Below are 22,689 nucleotides of genomic sequence, written 5' to 3' on the forward strand. Positions count from 1 at the left end.
AGCTATATAAATGCAAGTCTTTTTCCTGGACTGATGTACCTGTTTCTAATCGGCGTATTGGAACATGCAAGTCTGTGAATGTGGAGTCGGGCTTCGCTGAGCCTCCCATCACAGCTGAATAGCCTGCGGGCAATTGGTTTACATGTGAGTAGGCTGGGCAAGGCCAATTGCTGCTGGTGCAACTGTATCCCAGCACAAGTCACTGCGTCCTTGGAAGAGGAGGGAAGAAAACTGGAGAGAGAGCCAATGTTAATGGGAAGCACACACTTCATGTTTATCTTTCGTGCACAATTAAATAATGGGGCAAATTTATTGATAAATTAATAATGGGGGCAAACTTATTTATGTTTGAAACTGTTTCTTTTTGCCCCACTTCACAGGTCTGATCATTCAGGTCCCACGGCACAAACTGGTTGCCTGATGGACAAACTTGTTTCTAACCTAATAAACCGGCTGCAACCAGTCTACAATGAAGAGCTGAGTCTCTCTCAGCATTTATTAACTGAGGCGTAAGTGTCACGTTTCAGGAAATTTTTTGACTTTCACTGTGATTTCTTTTGTTTTTCTCTGGCGCATTGATGCCAGTTTGTTAAATGAGCTTGGTGACAACATGAACATTGTGGAGTCCTAGAACTGTAAGCAGCGTTGCCGCTGACTGATGCACAAGGGAAGCTACTAGGAACATTGGAACAGAAGTAGGCCATTCAGCCCCTCGAGCCTGGTCCGCCATTCAATTAGGTCATGGCTGATCTGTATCTTAACTCCATTTACCTGCTTTGCTTCCATATTCTTTTAATACCCTTGCCTAACAAAAATCCATGAAGCTCAGTTTTGAAGTTTTCAATTGACCTAGCCTCAACAGCTAAACTCCTCATCCTTGTTTTCAAATACCTCCATGGCCTCACCCCTCCCTATCTCTGTAACCATCTCCAGCCCTACTATCCTCTGAAATCTTTGTGCTCCTCCAATTCTGACTCCTTGCACGTCCCCTATTTTTATCACTCCATCCTTGACGGCCATGCCTTCAGCTGCCTAGGTCCTAAGCTCTTGAATTCCCTCCAAAAACCTCTCCGCCGCGCTTATTTTCCTCCTTTTAAGACGCTCCTTAAAACCTATCTCTTTGGTCCAGCTTTTGGATCACCTAACATCTCCTTATGTGGCTCGGTGTCAACTTTTGTTTGATAACGCTCCTGTGAAGCACCTTGGGACGTTTTACTATGTTAAAGTCGCTCTATAAATGCAAGTTGTTGTTGTATCCTTCCCAAGATCCTTATGTTGGGTGCGAGAGGTGTCTGCAATGCTGCGGTACTGACAGGCTGCTTCTTACCATTACAGGCAGCTTCACCTGGTAACCAAACTGCTGGCTGGCCACACGTGCACATTGTATTGTCCGCGGGCCACATTGGAAGCGGTGGCCTTACTGAGGAAGATAGCCTCACAGTGCCTGACTGTTTCAGAGCAGATCATGAGCAGTGCTGCATCTCGCCATCAACAGTGGCTCAGCAAATCCCTGCGGTCACGGCAGAGGCAAAACTATCTTCGGATGTTGGGCAGGTGAGGTTTCGCCGCGAGATATTTTGTGTTTCGAAGATGATCGAGCTCACTGTTGATCTTGTGATTGTCTAGCTCAAAAGTATAAAGTGTCTTTTATAAAAATGGAGCCCTCTGAGCTGTTGTGTGTATTTGTACAGCAAGAATAGTCCAGCCTGAATGTCGAAACTTAGCTGAATACAATTTCCAATGCGTAACATGTCTGTCAGTCTGCCCACGTGTCGGGCAGCGATTTGGTGCGGTTTGACATTCTGTATCACATCTCCCAAATTTCCACAGTGTGTAGAGTGATTTACTGCCCAAGTATCGAAAGTTTGCATAGAAAGTTCCAAATTCAGTGAAGATGTTGATTTCTGAGTAGATCGGAACAATAACAAATCACTTCTCTGACTCAACGGGGCCGAAATTCAGGCCCGCCAGAAACCTGCCGCACTTACCGTTAAGTGTTTTCACCGGGTAGGATGAAGTCAACTCTTGATACAATATTCAGCTCTTTGTCCTTTTTTTGATGCTGCCACGATGTTGGTCATAATGGGGACGCAAGTGCGGCATTAAGTTCTGGTGATGGGTGGGAGGTGGGACGAATTCTCCGCCGCTGTCAGCAGCAGAACGGTGGTGATATCATTGCGCGTCTGCGTCGCCACGTATCTCCCCTCCTTTAAAGGAGAGGGAACCGGCAATAATTGAGGTTCGGCCACTGGGCCACCAGAGAGGGTTTGGGTGCCAGGCTGCCTGTTCACGGCCCGGCCGAACCCGGGGGCCACAATAGGCCGGCCGACATGGAAGTTGGCCGGCAAAAAAAAAAAAAATAATCGGCCGCAGCAGTTGGCCCATGCCGCCTCACCGCCGGGGCTCTGAGAGAATACAAGGTGCAACGATGGAGGAAGCTGTTGGGGGCACCGCTCGGCGGGCATATCTTTCGGCCTGAATTTCGCCGGATGTGGAGGGTCCCGGCGGTGTGCGAACTGATGATGCATTTACAGCCACTTGCAACAGTGGGGCGGAAGTGGGGACCGCCAGAAACACCGCCCGCCCCCCCCCCCCCCCCCCCCCCGGCTGAATTTGGCAGGCAGCGGCCATTCGACCCGAAATCGGCCCCCATTGGATTCCGCCGCCGCATTCCAGCGGTAACTGGCCCTGAATTTCGGCCCCAACATATCCGGTTTCCTCTCTGCCTCTACAAAATGTGGTCATAAACTCCACGAAGGTCATGTTCTCCACTGAATATGTCAACATCAATTTCTATATCTATCTCTATATCTCTCTGTATCTCCCCCTCTCTGAATGTGAGATATTTTGTGGCCATCTACACCAACGTTCTGATACATCACAAGTTTCCGTACAAATAACATGGATGGCTGAGCCTTTTCTCATTCTTTCACCTGTTAATCATCGCAGTTTGTTGATAGCACTTGCTATTGCGCTGAGCACCTCGAGTCTCATTGCCGAGAGCATGCAGAAATCAAGCGCAGGCAGCGGAAAGAGCATGTGGCAAACCTGTCCCACCCACCCCTTCCCTCAACGACTATCTGTCCCACCTGCGACAGGGACTGTGGTTCTCGTATTGGACTGTTCAGCCACTTAAGGACTCATTTTAAGAGTGGAAGCAAGTTTTCCTCGATTCCGAGGGACTGCCTATGATGATGATGCTATTGTTATAAAATAATGCAAGCTCCAGCTCGCCGTGAACAGCAACCATTGTGTGTGCGTGTGGCTCGCACACATTTGCCTCCAGTCTATTTCTTTTAATTCTGTTTTTTTGGCTCCGAAAATGTCAAATTATCTGGTAAAGATGTGATTGCACTAGAGAGGGTCCAGAGGAGATTTACGAGGATGTTGCCAGAACAGGAGAATTTTAGCTATGAGGAAAGATTGGATAGGAAAGCAAAAAAACTGCGGATGCTGGAACCTGAAATAAAAACAGAAAATGCTGGAAATCTCAGCGGGTCAGGCAGCATCTGTGGAGAGGAGCAGAGTTATCGATTCAGGTCGATGACCCTTTGTCAGAACTGGAGAGTGTTCGAAAAGAACAGATTCTTAAGGAGCACTAGAAGGGGGAGGGGAAGAAAGAACAAAAGGGAAGGTCTGTGATAGGGTGGAAGGCAGGAGAGATTGGAGAGACAGAAGGGATGATGGGCCAAATTGAAATGGTAATGGCAGAAGTTAGAAAAAGGTTAGTCTAGATAGGGTGTGAATGGCAGAATAATGACCAGCTGCCATTGGAGACAAAGGGGAAGAAAACATAAGATGGGGAGGGGAGGAAGGGAGCCAGATATGGGCAGAGGTTATGGTCTGAAGTTGTTGAACTCGATGTTGAGTCCAGAAAGCTGTAAAGTGCCTAAATGAAAGATAAGGTGCTGTTCCTCGAACTATCATTGAGCTTCATTGGAACAGTATAGGAGGCTGAGGACAGAGATATCAGCGTGGGAGTTGAGCGGTGAATTAAAGTGACAGGCGACCGGAAGCTCCGAGTCGGTTATGGACTGAACGGAGGTGCTTCGCAAAGTGATTGGATAGGCGATGGTTGTTTTCCTAGGAACAGAGGAGGCTGAGGAGAGATTTAATTGAGGTGTATAAAATTATGAGGGGCCTAGATAGAGTGGATAGGAAGGACCTATTTCCCTTAGCAAATAGGTCAATAACCAGGGGGCATAGATTTAAAGTAATTGGTAGGAGGTTTAGAGGAGAGTTGAGAACTTTTTTCACCCAGAGGGTGGTGGGGGTCTGGAACTCACTGCCTGAAAGGGTGGTAGAGGCATAAACATTTGTCACATTTAAAAAGCACTTGGATATGCACTTGAAGTGCTGTAACTTACAAGGCTAAGGGTCAAGAGCTGGAAAGTGGGATTAGGCTGGATAATTCTTTGTCGGCCGGCACAGACACAATGGGCCGAATGGCCTCTTTCCGTGCTGCAAATTTCGATGATTCTAGTTCAAACTAAGATGTCAATGAAACAGCGTTGAAGGTTTTTTTTTGAAGATGCAACAAATTTACAGGTAGTTCTAATTAAGCAGCATTGAACTGAGAAAAGTAAACTGTGTTTCTTTGTTTCCTGTGTGACCCCCAAAGTATCTTTTTAAATTGTTTCCTGAATGTATTATGCTAATATATCTGATGGATTTGATCACTGACAGAATTGGATACCGTTTTCTTTTACAGTATTCAGTATTTACACCCTGTCTTCAGCCTACTTACTCTGCTTATAACAGTGGAACTGCTCAATGTACAGATAACGAGTAAAAATGCTTCTTCTGAATGTCACTGCTACTTGAAGTAAGTACTGCGGTCTATATGTTGCTAGTTAGGCCATTATAGTCGTACCTCTAATGTGGTATTTGTTTTAGCAACCATTTAAACATTTCACATATTCCTGGAGAGTGTTTCTCATATTCCTGGAGAGTGTATCACAATGCCAACTACCCTGGATGTGGCCTGATAATGATGCAGTTGGAGCGTCCAGAAACCTCGGGACCAAGGCCATTCCGGATTCCGGGGGGGTAGCGGGCAGGTGGAGGGGGGTCGGCGGCTCCGGGTTCGGCAGCGTCGGTGGAGGGTCAGGGGTCGGCAGCCGGGAAAAACCTGCGTTGAAGACCTGCAAAAAAGGTAAGTTAAAGTTTTTGTCGTCCTCTTCCTCTTCCTCCTCTAGGCCATTGGTAGATTGTCCGACAACATGGCCGCTTTATCAACCCGTCAATCGGAGGACATGGCGGAGCTGATTGTGACAGTGAGGGAGAATACCCAGTCCGTCAATGCCATGCGGCAATTGATGGTCCTTGGATATGGCACAGCACCCCAAGGTGCCATACCACCAATGGCGACAGCATCTGATCATTGGGAGGAAGTAATTTCTTCCGACTTTGAAGACCGGTCCTCAACACCCCCAGCTTCTCCAGACCCCCCCCCCCCCCCCCACACACAGTGCTGCCATTGTCGACCCCCCCCCCCCCCCAGCAGCTGTGTTCGAGGTGCTCTGCTGCACGACATAATGGACCCGATGTGGGCAGGGCCAAGGGTACGAATAACGGGAGGAGGGGGGCAGGGCCAGGGCCAAGGGTCGGCATTGGGGAGGAAAGGCATTGGGAAAGGTGACCGCAGGTAGAATCCTTGGAGGATGGGTGGGGTGGGGGGAGGTGATGTTTTTCGTGATTGTTGCTGTCATTAATGTTTGGTTTGTTATGCATCAGATTTAATTGAAAAATAATAATTATTTTATTTTATTTAAAATCTTAAACTTGTTTTACATTTCAAAAATTTATAAAAACATTTTATTCAACTGAACCATTCTTGTGCAGTGTCTCACTCACTTTTAGAAAATGAGGGGTAACAATCATTGTAAGGATTACATACATGGCCATACAAGGATGAAACGTAACTCTCAACGTTCAAGCAACGCGTTCATTTATGAGCTGCTGACGTAACAGTTTTTCAGTTGCTAAAGCATCACGAGGCTTCCCCTGGTTGGGGGGGGGGGGGGGGGGTGCAGCGGTTGGTGGCACGGGTTCATCGCCAGGCTCCTCGACCTCGTCCTCTTCGATGTCCCTGTCTTCCTCCTCTTCTTCCACCCCTCTCTCCTAAGGTGGTCCGGCAGTCCCATCTGGCAATTCCTGCCCCCTCTTGACGGCTAAGTTGTGCAACATGCAACACACCACAATAAACTCAGCGACCTGCTTAGGGTGGTATTGCAGGCTGCCTCTGGAGTGGTCCAGACATCAGAAGCGCTGCTTCAGCACACCAATTGTCTTTTCAATGATACTGCGTGTAGCTATATGACTTTCGTTGTAGCGCTTCATGGCTTCTGTCTGTGTCTTCCGCAGGGGTTCATGAGTCAGCTGGCAAGGCCGTATCCTTTATCCCCCAGTATCCAGCAGTGACTCTTAAACAGGTCAGAGACAGTGCTCTCATGCAAGATGTATGTGTCATGGATGCTCGCTGGGAAATTGGCATTCACTGCCATGATATGTTACGTGTGGTCAACGACGAGCTGCACTTTCAGGGAGTAGAATCCCTTTCGGTTTCGGTACACATCTGCTTCCTCTAAAGGTGCTCGCAGGGCAATGTGCGTACAGTCTATTGTACCTTGGGGAAGTTTGCTATTCTCGAAAAACCCAAAGCCCTCTCACTCTGCGCCTCCCTGGTCATTGGAAAGTTAATAAAATCCATCCTGTGTGCGTAAAGCGCATCAGTTACCTGGCGAATGCAGCGATGTGTGGCATACTGAGAGATTCCGCATATGTCACCAGCTGATGCCTGAAATGAGCCGGATGCATAGAAAGAAAGTGCCGCAGTCACCTTCACCTTGACAGGCAGTGCGGTACTGATGGTGCTGGTAGGTTGCACGTCTGCCTTAATGAGCTGACATATCTCAGTGATGACCTCTTCGGAAGCACAACCTTCAAGCGCACTGCGTATCGGTCAGGCTCAGGTACAAGCATGCTCCCTGTAACTTCATTGAGGGTAGGACTCCTCCTCCTCAAGAGTCTGTGTCCTATTAGATTGGGCACATAATGCTCTTCAACGAACCTTCTTCCAGCTCTATTCTGCATCATGTAAGTAGTTAGCAATATTGGCACTGAAAGTACAGGCCCCATTTCTTTAAGCACTCAAAATATCTTCAGATATCCACAAATTTTCCTTGCATTAAAGTCAATGCTCTTATAATCTTCAATATATTTAAAATCCCTTATAAACTATTTCAGAAATCACTAACAAATCAATTTTATGCTGCTTGCAACTTCACACAGCCTTTTCCTAAAGAACGCTTTCCGGATTCCGGCCGACCTTGCCACGGATCAGTCCAGATTCCAGAACATTCCGAATTTCAGATCTCCGGATTTCGGACGCTCAATCTGTACTGTCATGTTGTAACCTAAGACCTTGAGTACAGCTGATTATTAATAGGAAATAGAACAACTGGTTTTAAAATGGATCCATTGCCATTTCTGTCTGCTTAATCCGTTTTGTGTCTATAATGACCGTAGATTCACATCCAAGCTTTTTGAGTGGTCGTCTCACTTCCCGGTTGTCTTGAATTTTCTTTTATGTTTGTTCTGGGGCTGTGAGCATCACTGGCAAGGCCGCATTTACTGTCCATTTGGAATTCTCTGCCCCAGAGGGCTGTGGATGCCCAGCCGTTGAGTATATACAAGACTGGGATCAATAGATTTTTGGATACTAAGGAAATCAAGGGATGTAAAGATGGTGCGGGAAAGTTGAGGTAGAAGTTCAGCCATGATATTGAATGGCGGAGCAGGCTCGAGTGGCCCTACTCCTGCTCCTATGTTCTTGTGTGTCCCTAGTAGCCCTGAGAAGGTGGCGATTGGTCCTCTCTTTGAACTTTGAGTCAGTATTCCCAACGAATTCCAGGATATTACAATGATACAGCACAGGAGGCCATTCGTCCCATCATGCCTGCGCCGGCTCTTTGAAAGAGCTGTCCAATTAGTCCCACTCCTACTCTTTCCCCACTGGCCTGCAAATCTTTCCTTTTCAAGTGCTACGCAGTGATGAAGGAATAGGAATGTATATCCAAGTCAAGATGGTGTCATTTGGAGGGAAATTTGGGAGGTGTTGGTGTTCTTGAAACACTGATACTAGGGGGCTGGGTGGGGGGGGGTGGGGTGCGGGGAGGAACAAGTCAACTCTCTTTTAGCTGGTTTGACAATTCCTTGCTCCACGTGAATCCAGTAAACCCGGGGGTGGGGGGGAGTGGGGAGCAAGGGGAGGAGGAATTAATTTCACCTGTTAATTTTAATAATATTAAAATGTTCATTAAATTCACTCTCCACGGTGGCTGCATTGCAGCCAGAATAAAGAGACTTTCCCGGCAGGAGAATTTGTTCATTTTTTAAGGAGAGACCCCTGCAGGGAAACTGCTCTTCAGGCTCGTAAACCAGAATACAACTCTCTTCGACATACCTGGAATTGTAGGAGAACCACCATTGGCGGCCGTGCCTTCAGCTGCCGAGGCCCTAGGTTCTAGAATTCCCTCCCTGAACCCCTCCACCTCTCCCTCTCCCTGTAAGATGCTCCTTAAAATCTACCTCTTTGACCAAGCTTTTGTCGTCTCTCCTAATATCTGCTAATGTGGCTCCGTGTCAAATTTTGTTTGAAAATACTCGTGTGAAGCTCCTTGGGATGTTTTATTGCGTCAAAGGCACTATATAAATTGAAGTTGGTGTATAAAACCCATTTGCCTTTCTTACGACTTTTTCTACCTCTGCTCCACCTTTTAAAGATCTCTGTATCCGCTCCCTGAGATATCTCTGTTCCTTCACTCTGGTGAGACCCATTTAGATCATACGTGTTCTGGGAAGCACAAGTCATAGGATACCTTAAAGTGCTGCGAATACCGAGCGGATTTATTACATGCCTTAATAAGACTTCACTGTACATTGTCGATTTAAAAAAAAAAAATTGCACATTTTCACTTGCAGGTTTCTGAAGTCATTGTTGCAATACACGGAAAATATGGCGACATACACTAGCCCGGACAAAAATAAATGGGCTGAAAGCTGGGACCTGACTGAAAAACTCTTATTGAAAGTTAAAAACTTTTACAGCAAATGGTATAATGTAATAACCGACTGTGCAACATGAATGCAATGGTAATATTTGGTTTTAATCTAGAATGAATACATCAATATATAAAGATAATGTATATACTTTTAAAGTTTCACCTCTCACTGTCCTGATGGGATGGACTCTCGCTAGTAACCGTTCTATGGGTGCAGGCATACCGTGTGCGTGAACCTAGAGGAATGGGATAGAGGGCATCACATTGGTGCTCAATCTTGTTCGCATGTGCACACTGGGCAGTGATCAGGAGCAGGAACCCTGGACTGTCTTCCCCTCCCTAACCCAGTGAGAATGACCCAGCTGCTGCCGAGAACAGCTAATTCAGCAAGGGTCAGAGGTTGAATCTAGTACCTTCTGGTCTTTGTGTCTTTAGTGTTAACTGCATGGTGCCTTTACCCAACAGATCATCCAGGGGGTCACTACACTCACATTCTCAGTTTTATTTCTCAACACAATTTTCTTTCCATAAGAGCATAAGAATATAAGAAATAGGAGCAGGAGTAGGGCATTTGGCCACTCGAGCCTGCTCCGCCATTCAATAAGATCATGGCTGATCTGATCATGGACTCAGCTCCACTTCCCTGCCCGCTCCCTATAACCCTTTGCTCCCTTATAACTCAAAAATCTGTCTATCTCCGCCTTAAATATATTCAATGACCCAGCCTCCACAGCTGTCTGGGGCAGGGAATTCCATAGATTTACGACCCGAAGACAAAAAATTCCTCCTCATCTCAGTTTTAAATGGGCGGCCCCTTATTCTAAGACTATGTCCCCTAGTTTTAGTTTCCCGTATGAGTGGAAATATCCTCTCTGCATTTCACTCCCCTCTCTACTCACCTGAAGGTGTTCCTTGCTGGGTACAGTTCCACCAATGACCCTGGTTTTCAGGTACCTTGTAGTGAATGCTAGCGGCCGATTATACCTTAGGGGTACATCACACCACGCAAACTCCCCTTCCCACTGGAGTTGACCAGCATCGGGTGCCCAGGACATTGAGGCCCATTAAAGTGTCTGTCTAATAACCTGATCATTCAGCATGGGGTGGGGATCAAACCTGATCGACATGGCTCAAATACTTACTGGGTAAACTCGCTGAGGTTTGAGGGAAGCCATATTACTTGCACCTTTAAAGGCACAAAAATACAAGTAACACTTTGGAATAATTATATATGCAGGTAAAAAGTAACCTGATACAAGTTGAATTAAAAAATATATGTAAATAAATTGGTGAATACCTATTCTTCTGTGTCTGTGGGACATTTAACACTTACTTTACATAGGATACACAGCACAGAAACAGGCCATTGGGCCCAACCAGGCCATGCCAGTGCTTATGCTCCACTTGAGCCTCCTTTCGCCTTTCCTCATCTAAATGTATCAGCATAACCTTCTATTCCCTTCGCCCTCATATGCTTATCTAACTGCCCTTTAAATGCATCCATACTATTTGCTTCAATCGTTCCCTGTGATAATGAGTTCCACATTCTCACAACTCTGGGCAAAGAAGTTTTTCTGAATTCCCATATTTCATTTATTGGTGACTATCTTATATTGATGGTGTGTAGTTTTGCTCTTCCCCACAAGTTTATCCAGCCTCCTCTTAAATGCATTTATACTATTCACCTCCATTCCTCCCTGTACAAGGTTCAAGAATTATAACATTGATCACCTTTTTATTCATGTTTTATTTAAATGGCTCAGGAAAGCCTAGGGTTTAAGTTGATGATTTTCCCAGAGCTATCACTCCGTCAACTGAAGGGGACTTAACAACCGCTCTTGTGCCTGTCTGAGCCTGTCAAGGTGGAGAACCTCCCAGCAGGCTTTAGTATCCTGCGCAGTAACTCAGTGGCGGAATGTCCCAGGGTGGGATTGGTGATGGGTCGGGTGGGAAAGTTTTTTTTATTGACCGGGTCAGGAATCCACCGTCATTACAGCTGTAACGTGCCTTTCCCAATGGCACGTCTGTCACCGCTGAGCACACAGGCAGCGGCAGGCAACCCAATTAAACTCAATATAATCTACTTAGCAGATCCTTTATCGACTTTTTTAACTTCATGACCACGGAAACCATGCTGTTCGGGACCATGTCTGTCAACCTGAGGCAGGAGTTCAGTGGCCATTGCTCCAGTTGATTCCTTGAACAGTAAAAGCTCCCACCTGACAGATGATCACTTTCCTCAGCCACAAGCTGCTCCTCACTTCATTCCCAGAACGGAATCAGCAGGCTGCAATTGTTTCCACCCAAGTCTCCATCCAGTCTCACCTCATTACCTCTCTCACCATTGACCAATCGTTTCTGTCATTTGTACTTCACCTGCCATCTATTCCATCGGCATGTGTGCCATTTATACAGTCTCACCATGGTCCTCAGAATCAGACCACGGTGAGCAGCAGCACCAGGCACACCAGCAACAGCAACACCAGGCTTCTCCGCAATCACCTGATGCTGCACAGGGCTTCAGCACCCGAGCACGTTGTTGCCCAGAGGCCAGGGATGGCCGCCTCATGGCTAGATTTACTTTATGCTGTATACTGGCTGCTACATGATGCGCCAGGTTGGCTCCATCCCACATCAAGCATCATAAAGCATCCCTACAATGACCAAGCCATTCCTTTCACACTCACCACCATTGCGGGGGGTGCTGTTACGTCTCACTATTCACTACAACTCACTAAACCACTTCCAAAGGTGCACACAAATCTGTCCAAGATCGGAAAGTGTTGACAACACAATACAAACTTTACATAAATGTTGGATAAAACATATTGGATAAGCATATGGAGGGAGTCATGGGAGAACCTGGATGTTGCCCTCTGCCTCTGTGCAGTGATTGTCACTGTTTGCAGCACTTCAACTGCAAACATCAAAAGAAATGTGGCCATGGTCCCTTTAAGGAAAACGACACCAGACCTGTTTCGTCTAACTGGACCGGTAAATGCGCTGGGCGGGCTTACAAGCCCTATAAATTTTAATTCATTTTGGACAGCGGGATGGAGCCAGCAGCGGGGCAGTGACCCGTCCCTGATATCGCCCGCACCGTCCTGCCCAGGTAAGTAAAATCCCAGCTTTCGTGTTTTTCCTCAGTCTTTGAACATTTTCCCTATTTAAAAAAAATCATTCATTCACCGGTCCAATTAGAGGAAGTGGGTCTAGTGCCGTTTTCCTTAAAGGGACCATGGCCACATTTCTTTTGATGTTTGTGCTGTCAGTTTTCTACAGTATTGAAGTGTTGGGGGGAGAGGGTGAACAGCCAGAGGTCGTGGTCCATATCGGTACCAATAACATGGGTAGAAAGAGGGATGCGGTCCTGCAGGCAGAGTTTAGGGAGCTAGGAGAGAGAGTAAAAAGCAGGACCTCAAAGGTAGTAATCTCCGGGTACAGAAATAGGAGGATAGAGAAGATGAATGAGTGGTTGGAGAGATGATGCAGGGGGGAGGGCTTTAAATTCCTGAGGCATTGGGACGGTTTCTGGGGGAGGTGGGATCTGTACAAGCCGGACCTCACAGAGCCAGGACCAGTATCCTTGCGGGAGTGTTTGCTAGTGCTGTTGGGGAGGGTTTAAACTAGCTTGGTAGGGGGAATGGGAACCTGAGAATAGATTCAGTGGGGAGAGAAGCAAAGTTGGAATTGGGCAGCAGAAAAGTAGGAAGTGAATTTGGAAGACAGAGGAAACGAGGACTGGAAAATAGACGCGTGGGAGTACGATATAGCTATTACTGAGACATGGCTGAAAGAAGGGCAGGTATGGCAGCTCAACATTCCTGGTTACAAGGTTTTCAGACGGGATAGAGAGGGGGGTAAAAAAGGAGGGGGGGTCGAATTGTTAATTAAAGAAGCAATTACAGCTGTGAGAAGGGATAATATTTTCGAGGGGTCATCAAACGAGGCCCTATAGGTTGAACTGAAGAACAAAAAAGGGGTGATCACACAATTGGGAGTGTATTATAAACCCCCAGTAGGAGAGAGAAAGAAGAACAAATATGTGGGCAAATTGCTGCGAAGTGCAAAAACTATAGAGCTGTAATAGTGGGGGATTTCAACGACCCTAATGTTAACTGGGGAAAAAAGTAGTGTGAATGGTACAGAGGGTGTGGAATTCTTAAAATGCATTCAGGAGAACTTCTTTAGCCAGTATATAACAAGCCCAACAAGGGAGGGATGGTTCTGGACTTTGTTTTGGGGAATGGAAGGGGTATCAGGGGGAGAGCATTTTGCTGCTAGTGATCATAATTCAGTAAGATTCAGGGTAGTTATGGAAAAGGACAAACGTGGATCAGGAAAAAAGTTCTCAATTGGGATAAAGCCAATTTTGCTGAGCTGAGAAGAGATTTGGCCAAAGTGGATTGGAAACGGCTACTTGATGGCAAATCAGTGTCCGAGCAGTGGGAGGCATTCAGGAAGGAGACCTAAGGGTACAGAGCAAGTATGTTCCCTTAAAGAAAAAGGGTGGGGCAAACTAATCTAGAGCTCCTTGGATGTCAAGGGACATAAAGGGTAAGATAAAGAAAAAGAGGGAAGCTGATGACATACCAAGGCTATGTATCCCAGGCTGTTATGGGAAGCAAAAGAGGAAATAGCAGAGGCTCTGACCATCATTTTCTAGTCCTCTCTGGCTACAGGTGTGGTGCCAGAGGACTGCTAATGTTGTACCTTTGTTTAAAAGAGGATAGACCAAATAATTACTGGCCAATCAGTGATGGGAAACTTACTGGAAAAAATCCTGAGGGACAGGATAAATCTTCATTTGGAAAGACATGGATTAATCAAGGACATTCAGCATAGATTTGTTTAGGGAAGATCGTGTCTGACTAACTTGATTGAATTTTTTGAGGAGGTAACCAGGCGGGTCGATGAGGGCAATACATATGATGTGTATATGGATGTTAGCAAAGCTTTTAATAAGGTCCCACATTGCAGACTGGCCACGAAAGTAAAAGCCCATGGGATCCAGGGCAAAGTGGCAAGTTGGATCCAAAATTGGCAGGAAGCAAAAGGTGATGGGTGTTCTTGTGACTGGAAGCCTTTATCCAGTGGTGTTCCATAGGGCTCAGTGCTGGGTCCCTTGCTTTTTGTGGTATATATCAATGACTTGGACTTGAATGTTGGGGGTATGATTAATAATTTTGCAGATGATACTAAAGTAGGCCGTGTGGTTGATAATGAAGAAGAAAGCTGCAGACTGTAGATATCAATGTACTGGTCAGGTGGGCAGAACAGTGGCAAATGACTGACCAGGAGAAGGCACCAGCAGCCAGGTTCATGGCACCATGGGTGGCTCTGCTGCACAGAAGGGCGGGAAAAAGAGTGGGAGAGCTATAGTGATAGGGGACTCTATTGTAAGGGGAATAGATAGGAGTTTCTGCGGCCGCAACCGAGACTCCAGGATGGTATGTTGCCTCCCTGGTGCAAAGGTCAAGGATGTCTCGGAGTGGCTGCAGAGCATTCTGGAGAGGGAGGGTGAACAGCCAGTTGTCGTGGTACATATAGGTACAAACGATATAGGTAAGAAGCGGGAAGAGGTCCTACAAGCTGAATTTAAGGAGCTAGGAGTTAAATTAAAAAGTAGGACCTCAAAGGTAGTAATCTCTGGATTGCTACCAGTGCCACGTGCTAATCAGAGTAGAGGGAGCAGAATAGTTAGAATAAATACGTGGCTTGAGCAGTGGTGCAAGAGGGAGGGATTCAAATTCCTGGGACATTGGAACCAGTTCTGGGGGAAGTGGGACCTGTACAAAAGGGACGGTCTGCACTTGGGCAGGACTGGAACTGATGTCCTGGGGGTAACATTTGCTAATGCAGTTCGGGAGTGTTTAATCTAATATGGCAGGGGGATGGGAATCTATGCAGCGAGACAGGGCAAAGTAATATGGAGTCAGAAACAGATGGTAGAAAGGTAAAAAGCAATAGTGGAAGGCCGAGTAAACAAAGGCAAGAAACAAAAAGGGCCACACTACATCATAATTTGAAAAGGACAAAGGGTATTAACTAAAACAAGCCTGAAGGCTTTGTGTCTTAATGCAAGGAGTATCCATAATAAGGTGGATGAATTAACTGTGCAAATAGATGTTAACAGATATGATGTGATTGGGATTACAGCGACGTGGCTCCAGGATGATCAGGGCTGGGAACTCAACAAGCAAGGATATTCAACATTCAGGAAGGATAGAATAAAAGGAAAAGGAGGTGGGGTAGCATTGCTGGTTAAAGAGGAGATTAATGCAATAGTTAGGAAGGACATTAGCTTGGATGCTGTGGAATCTATATGGGTAGAGCTGCAGAACACCAAAGGGCAAAAAAGATTCGTGGGAGTTGTGTACAGACCTCCAAACAGTAGTAGTGATGTTGGGGAGGGCATCAAACAGGAAATTAGGGGTACATGCAATAAAGGTGCAGCAGTTATCATGGGTGACTTTAATATGTATATAGATTGGACTAACCAAACTGGAAGCAATACGGTGGAGGAGGATTTCCTGGAGTGCATAAGGGATGGTTTTCTAGACCAATATGTCGAGGAACCAACTAGGGAGGAGGCTATCTTAGACTGGGTGTTGTGTAATGAGAGACGATTAATTAGTAATCTCGTTGTGCGAGGCCCCTTGGGGAAGAGTGACCATAATATGGTGGAATTCTACATTAGGATGGAGAATGAAACAGTTAATTCAGAATCCATGGTCCAGAACTTAAAGAAGGGTAACTTTGAAGGTATGAGACGTGAATTGGCTAGGATAGATTGGCGAATGATACTTAAGGGGTTGACAGTGGATGGGCAATGGCAGACATTTAGAGACCGCATGGATGAACTACAAAATTGTATATCCCTGTCTGGCATAAAAATAAAAAAGGGAAGGTGGCTCAACCGTGGCTATCAAGGGAAATCAGGGATAGTATTAAGCCAAGGAAGTGGCATACAAATTGGCCAGAAATAGCAGTGAACCAGGGGACTGGGAGAAATTTAGAACTCAGCAGAGGAGAACAAAGGGTTTGATTAGGGCAGGGAAAATAGAGTACGAAAGGAAGCTTGCAGGGAACATTAAAACGGACTGCAAAAGCTTCTATAGATATGTAAAGAGAAAATGGTTAGTAAAGACAAACGTAGGTCCCTGCAGTCAGAATCAGGGGAAGTCATAACGGGGAACAAAGAAATGGCAGACCAATTGAACAAGTACTTTGGTTCGGTATTCACTAAGGAGGACACAAACAACCTTCCGAATATAAAAGGGGTCAGAGGGTCTAGTTAGAAGGAGGAACTGAGGGAAATCCTTATTAGTTGGGAAATTGTGTTGGGGAAATTGATGGGATTGAAGGCCGATAAATCCCCAGGGCCTGATGGTCTGCATCCCAGAGTATTAAGGAGGTGGCCTTGGAAATAGCGGATGCATTGACAGTCATTTTCCAACATTCCATAGACTCTGGATCAGTTCCTATGGAGTGGAGGGTAGCCAATGTAACCCCACTTTTTAAAAAAGGAAGGAGAGAGAAAACAGGGAATTATAGACCGGTCAGCCTGACATCGGTAGTGGGTAAAATGATGGAATCAATTATTAAGGATGTCATTGCAGCGCATTTGGAAAGAGGTGACATGATAAGTCCAAGTCAGCATGGATTTGTGAAAGGGAAATCATGCTTGACAAATCTTCTGAAATTTTTTGAGCATGTTTCCAGTAGAGTGGACAAGGGAGAACCAGTTGATGTGGTATATTTGGACTTTCAGAAGGCTTTCGACCAGGTCCCACACAAGAGATTAATGTGCAAAGTTAAAGCACATGGGATTGGGGGTAGTGTGCTGATGTGGATTGAGAACTGGTTGGCAGACAGGAAGCAAAGAGTAGGAGTAAATGGGTACTTTTCAGAATGGCAGGCAGTGACTAGTGCAAAGTTCTGTGCTGGGGCCCCAACTGTTTACATTGTACATTAATGATTTAGACGAGGGGATTAAATGTAGTATCTCCAAATTTGCGGATGACACTAAGTTGGGTGGCAGTGTGAGCTGCGAGGAGGATGCTATGAGGCTGCAGAGTGACTTGGATAGGTTAGGTGAGTGGGCAAATGCATGGCAGATGAAGTATAATGTGGATAAATGTGAGGTTATCCACTTTGGTGGTAAAAACAGAGAGACAGACTATTATCTGAATGGTGACAGATTAGGAAAAGGGGAGGTGCAACGAGACCTGGGTGTCATGGTACATCAGTCATTGAAGGTTAGCATGCAGGTACAGCAGGCGGTTAAGAAAGCAAATGGCATGTTGGCCTTCATAGCGAGGGGATTTGAGTACAGGGGCAGGGAGGTGTTACTACAGTTGTACAGGGCCTTGGTGAGGCCACACCTGGAGTATTGTGTACAGTTTTGGTCTCCTAACTTGAGGAAGGACATTCTTGCTATTGAGGGAGTGCAGCGAAGGTTCACCAGACTGATGGCTGGGATGGCGGGACTGACCTATCAAGAAAGACTGGATCAACTGGGCTTGTATTCACTGGAGTTCAGAAGAATGAGAAGGGATCTCATAGAAACATTTAAAATTCTGATGGGTTTAGACAGGTTAGATGCAGGAAGAATGTTCCCAATGTGGGGAAGTCCAGAACTAGGGGTCACAGTCTAAGGATAAAGGGTAAGCCATTTAGGACCGAGATGAGGTGAAACTTCTTCACCCAGAGAGTGGTGAACCTGTGGAATTCTCTACCACAGAAAGTTGTTGAGGCCAATTCACTAAATATATTCAAAAAGGAGTTAGATGTAGTCCTTACTACTAGGGGGATCAAGGGGTATGGCGAGAAAGCAGGAATGGGGTACTGAAGTTGCATGATCAGCCATGAACTCATTGAATGGCGGTGCAGGCTCGAAGGGCCGAATGGCCTACTCCTGCACCTATTTTCTATGTTTCTAAATGGAATTCAATCTGCATAAGTGTGAGGTAATGCATTTGGGGAGGTCTAACAAGGCAAGGGAATTCACATTAAATAGTACGACACTGAAGTGTAGAGGAACAACGGGACCTGAAGGTAGCAGGCAAGGTAGATAAGGCAGTTTAGAAGACTTATGGAATGCTTGCCTTTTTTTAGTCGAGGCATGGAATACAAGAGCAGGGAGGTTCTGCTTGAACTGTATAAAACACTAGTTAGGCTGCAGCTGGAGTACTGTGTGCAATTCTGGTCACCACATTACAGGAAAGATGTGATTGCACTGGAAAGGGTGCAGAGGAGATTTACAAGAATGTTGCCTGGACTGGAGAATTTTGGCTATGAGGAAAGATTGGAGATGTTGGGTCTGCTTTCTTTGGAACAGCGGAGGCTGAGGGAAGACCTGATTGAGGTGTATAAGATTATGAGGGGCCTGGATAAAGTGGATAGGAAGGACCTATTTCACTTGGCAGAGGGGCCAACAACCAGGGAACACAGATTTAAAGTAATTGGAGGAGGCATAGAGGTGATATGAGGGGAAATTTCTTTACCCAGAGGGTGGTGGGTGTCTGGAACTCACTGCCTGAAAGGATGGTAGAGGCAGAAACACTCACCACATTTTAAAAATACTTGGATGTGAACTTAAAGTGCCGGAACCTACAGGGCACGATGGGCCAAAATGGCCTCCTTCCGTGCTGTAAATTTCTATGATTCATGGGATGTGGGCGTCGCTGGCCAGATAGGGAATTATTGCCCGTCCCTAGTTACCTTTGAGAAGATGGTGGTGAGCAGTCTTGAACCGCTGCAGTCCTGTGGTGAAGATGTTTCCTCAGTGCTGTTAGGCAGGGAGTTCCAGGATTTTGACCCAGCGATGATGAAGGAACGGCAATACATGTCTATGTCGGGATGGTGCATGACTTGGAGGTAGTGGTGTTCCCATACAGCTGCTGCCCATGTCCTTCTAGGTGGTGGAGGTGCTGGCAAGGAAGGCTTGGCGAGTTGCTGCAGTGCATCCTGTAAATAATGCTGCAGCCACAGTAAGCTGATGGTGGAGGGAGTGGATGTTTAAACCAGTGGATGGGATGCCAAACAAGTGCACTGCTTTGTCCTGGATGATGACAAGCTTCTTGAATGATGTTGGAGCTGTAACCCATCCAGACAAGTGGAAAGTGTTCCATCACACAGCTGTAGATGGTGAGCGAGAAGGTTTGAGAAGTTGGGAGGTAAGCCACTGAATACCCAGCCTCTGACTTGCTCTAGTTCAGTCGAGTTTCCAATCAATGGTGACCCCCCCCCCTCCCCCCCCCCAGCATGTTGATGGTGGTTATGCCATTGAATGTTATGGGGTGGTGGTGGTTAGGCACTTTTTGGAGATGATCATTGCCTGGCACATATATGGTGCGAATGTTACTTTCCACTTAGCCCAAGCCTGGATGTTGTCCACATATTGCTGCATGCGGGCATAGAATGCTTCAATATCTGAGGAATTGCAAATACTGCTGAACACTGATCAGTGAACAGCCCCACTTCAGACCTTATGCGGTGTGTGTGTGGGCGGGGGGGGGCGGGGGGGGGAAAGAGAGGTCATTGATGAAGCAGATTTTACTGTATAAAAGATTAACGTCAATGGAAGGAGCACATAAGCAGAAAATATAACCTATATCAACGGGGTATGTTGACAGAAATTAGTCTCAAAAGGAGGAAGCAAGCATTTCTTCTACCTGAGAAGTGAATAGTGTGCGGGGTGCAGTTCAGTAAGTCTGCCACTAAGTGACAGTATATACCAGCAAATGATCCCTTTGGAGCCTTTTGTGCAAAAAAACAACTTGCGACTCAAATTATTATCCGTCACTCCAAACATTATGCGCCTATGCTCGAACAAACAACCCCATCCGTCACATTAATGGTGAGCCGTACTATTGAGCCACTGTTTAAGTTGTAGATGTGCATTATATTTTGTACAAGGCTTGGGCATTAAAGGGATTAAAATATTAAACCTGTGTGCCTACGGGGGTACGCAGACAGCGGGTAGATGTGGAAGGGAGTAAATAAGTAAAGTTTTGGAAACTAGTTGAAATCTGCCAGCATCTTGGATTAAAGGGGAAGGGTAAAATCCTTCTTTTAATGAAAACTGGAAGGATGCTGTTAAATAAATGGCATGCTCAAAAATCACATTCTCACAATTTTGTCAATGGGTTGTTAATTACAGAGAAAACTGAGACATTCTCCCATTTTTCTTTTAAAAGAATAAGTTTGACTACAACTATTGTTAACAAATAGGAAATGAAAGCCACAAAACTTTGACTAGACTGGACCCAAGACTATAATTATGGAGAGCAATCTGCCAGTCAAATTACAAAGGATGCTATGAGCTAATATGGGCAGAATGTGTCTCAAATATGTGTGGCTCATTTACTGCGGTTATTTTATCTGGATTTTGCAATTTTGTAAAATAAATAAAGCGCAATAGTGCAGTACATACTGTGCTATTTCTGATACAAGAATGCACTCTAAACTTACTCCACTTCTGTGACTACAGATCGTTGGGAAGTCACATCTGGACTCAAAACTAATGGCCTGGAATTTGCAGTGGGTAATAACAATGAACGAACAGCTTCCGCTGTTATTCTCCCTTTGAAACTGACCGCAACTTCAGGATTTAGTGCGTGCGCATTCTAACATGGCAGGCAATCAGTGAAACTGATGAAGACTGGGGCTTTTCTGAGCTAATATCGCTGTTAAATTCCCTATTAAAAGTTCAGAGCTTGTTGGATTAGGTGTAACTGGGGCTTTAACAGTGTGTTGACTGCTAAACAAACGTTATGGCCCTGAAACACTCATTTTAATTTGGTGGAGTATCAAATTTCTCCATGATGATGAAAGTTACAATTTTTAAGAAAATAAAAGAAATTTAAAAAATTTTTTATGTTTGTTCATATTTATTTCAAGTTTATTTCTTCCTCATGTGAGCGCCCCAGTCTTTGTTTTGCTCTCTAACATTTTTTTAAAAGTCAGAATAAAAGGAGCTTCTTCACTTCCTGGCTGTGAGAATTTCACATTGTGATTGGCTGCTTAGACAGCTTGTTAACTTCACAGCAGCTCGCGTTATGGAATGCACTGCACTGATCTCAATTAAACACCGAAAATGGCGAACTTCTCGCCACAGAGCTTGGGAGATCTTCGTAGGAAGCTTTCTTTGGGGCCAGCGGCGAGCACATTTGCTTTTCCGCTGACTGCAAATTACGGGCTATTGTGTTTTTTAATAAAAAGTGCCCTCTGGGCTCTGAAATTTCCCTTTCCTGAACCTCGCCGTCTCTCACCACTCCCTTCCTTAAAACCTACCTGTTTGACCAAACTTTTGGTCACCTGTCCTAATCTCCTTTCGGCTCGGTGTCAAATTTTGTCTGATTATGCTCCTGTGAAGAGCCTTGCGACATTTCACTATGTTAAAGGTGCTATATAAATGTGCAAGTTGTTATAGGCCAGTTAATAGGGTAGAGTGTTTGTACAAACCTCAATACTCGCATTGTCTCATAGCTTTGTGGCAGTGCTATATATGAAAGGTTTCGATACCAAGTGAAAGTTTATTTTCTCCGGGTGGGGCATTGGTGATGAGTCATCAATTTAAAAATGCCACAGTGAGTGGTTGAGACTGAGACCATTCCATCTTCTAAAAGAAAGATAGGATAAATATTTGAAGTGCAGTCAGAGTCAGGTCAATGGATAGGGCGAGACTTGTGTAGAGGTGGTGCGAGTGAGACTTGTGTAGAGATGGTGAGAGCGAGACTTGTGTAGAGGTGGTGAGAGTGAGACTTGTGTAGAGATGGTGAGAGCGAGACTTGTGTAGAGATGGTGAGAGCGAGATTCCTTGTGTAGAGATGGTGAGAGCGAGACTTGTGTAGAGATGGTGAGAGCGAGACTTGTGTAGAGATGGTGAGAGCGAGACTTGTGTAGAGATGGTGAGAGTGAGACTCGTGTAGAGATGGTGAGAGTGAGACTCGTGTAGAGATGGTGAGAGCGAGATTCCTTGTGTAGAGATGGTGAGAGCGAGACTTGTGTAGAGATGGTGAGAGCGAGATTCCTTGTGCAGAGATGGTGAGAGCGAGACTTGTGCAGAGATGGTGAGAGCGAGACTTGTGTAGAGATGGTGAGAGTGAGACTTGTGTAGAGATGGTGAGAGCGAGACTCGTGTAGAGATGGTGAGAGTGAGACTTGTGTAGAGATGGTGAGAGCGAGACTTGTGTAGAGATGGTGAGAGTGAGACTTGTGTAGAGGTGGTGAGAGTGAGACTTGTGGTGAGAGTGAGACTTGTGTAGAGATGGTGAGAGTGAGACTTGTGTAGAGATGGTGAGAGTGAGACTTGTGTAGAGATGGTGAGAGCGAGACTTGTGTAGAGATGGTGAGAGCGAGACTTGTGTAGAGGTGGTGAGAGTGAGACTTGTGGTGAGAGTGAGACTTCTGTAGAGATGGTGAGAGTGAGACTTGTGTAGAGATGGTGAGAGCGAGACTTGTGGTGAGAGTGAGACTTGTGTAGAGATGGTGAGAGTGAGACTTGTGTAGAGATGGTGAGAGTGAGACTTGTGTAGAGATGGTGAGAGTGAGACTTGTGTAGAGATGGTGAGAGTGAGACTTGTGTAGAGATGGTGAGAGTGAGACTTGTGTAGAG

General features: G+C 45.7%; 1 protein-coding gene across 6 annotated transcripts in view; it reads left to right on the plus strand.

The window, feature by feature from the left end:
- The window catches only part of LOC139272964 (endoplasmic reticulum membrane-associated RNA degradation protein-like), a 100,794-nt gene that overhangs the window by 43,329 nt on the left and 34,776 nt on the right, over window positions 1–22,689 (plus strand). For 2 of the 6 annotated variants that reach the window (XM_070889145.1, XM_070889143.1), the window contains exons 15-19: window positions 381–509; window positions 1,336–1,554; window positions 4,712–4,825; window positions 8,986–9,156; window positions 20,563–20,884. In XM_070889145.1, the coding sequence (XP_070745246.1) occupies window positions 381–509; window positions 1,336–1,554; window positions 4,712–4,825; window positions 8,986–9,148 (625 nt within the window). In that variant the 3' untranslated portion in view covers window positions 9,149–9,156; window positions 20,563–20,884. Of the gene's footprint in view, window positions 1–380; window positions 510–1,335; window positions 1,555–4,711; window positions 4,826–8,985; window positions 10,352–20,562; window positions 20,886–22,689 lie in introns of those variants that run through there. The other 4 variants (XM_070889146.1, XM_070889147.1, XM_070889144.1 and 1 more) reach the window with 4 other exon arrangements.

Source organism: Pristiophorus japonicus, chromosome 9 (assembly GCF_044704955.1).
Source record: "Pristiophorus japonicus isolate sPriJap1 chromosome 9, sPriJap1.hap1, whole genome shotgun sequence".
In the NCBI taxonomy this organism is placed as follows: Eukaryota; Metazoa; Chordata; class Chondrichthyes; family Pristiophoridae; genus Pristiophorus; species Pristiophorus japonicus.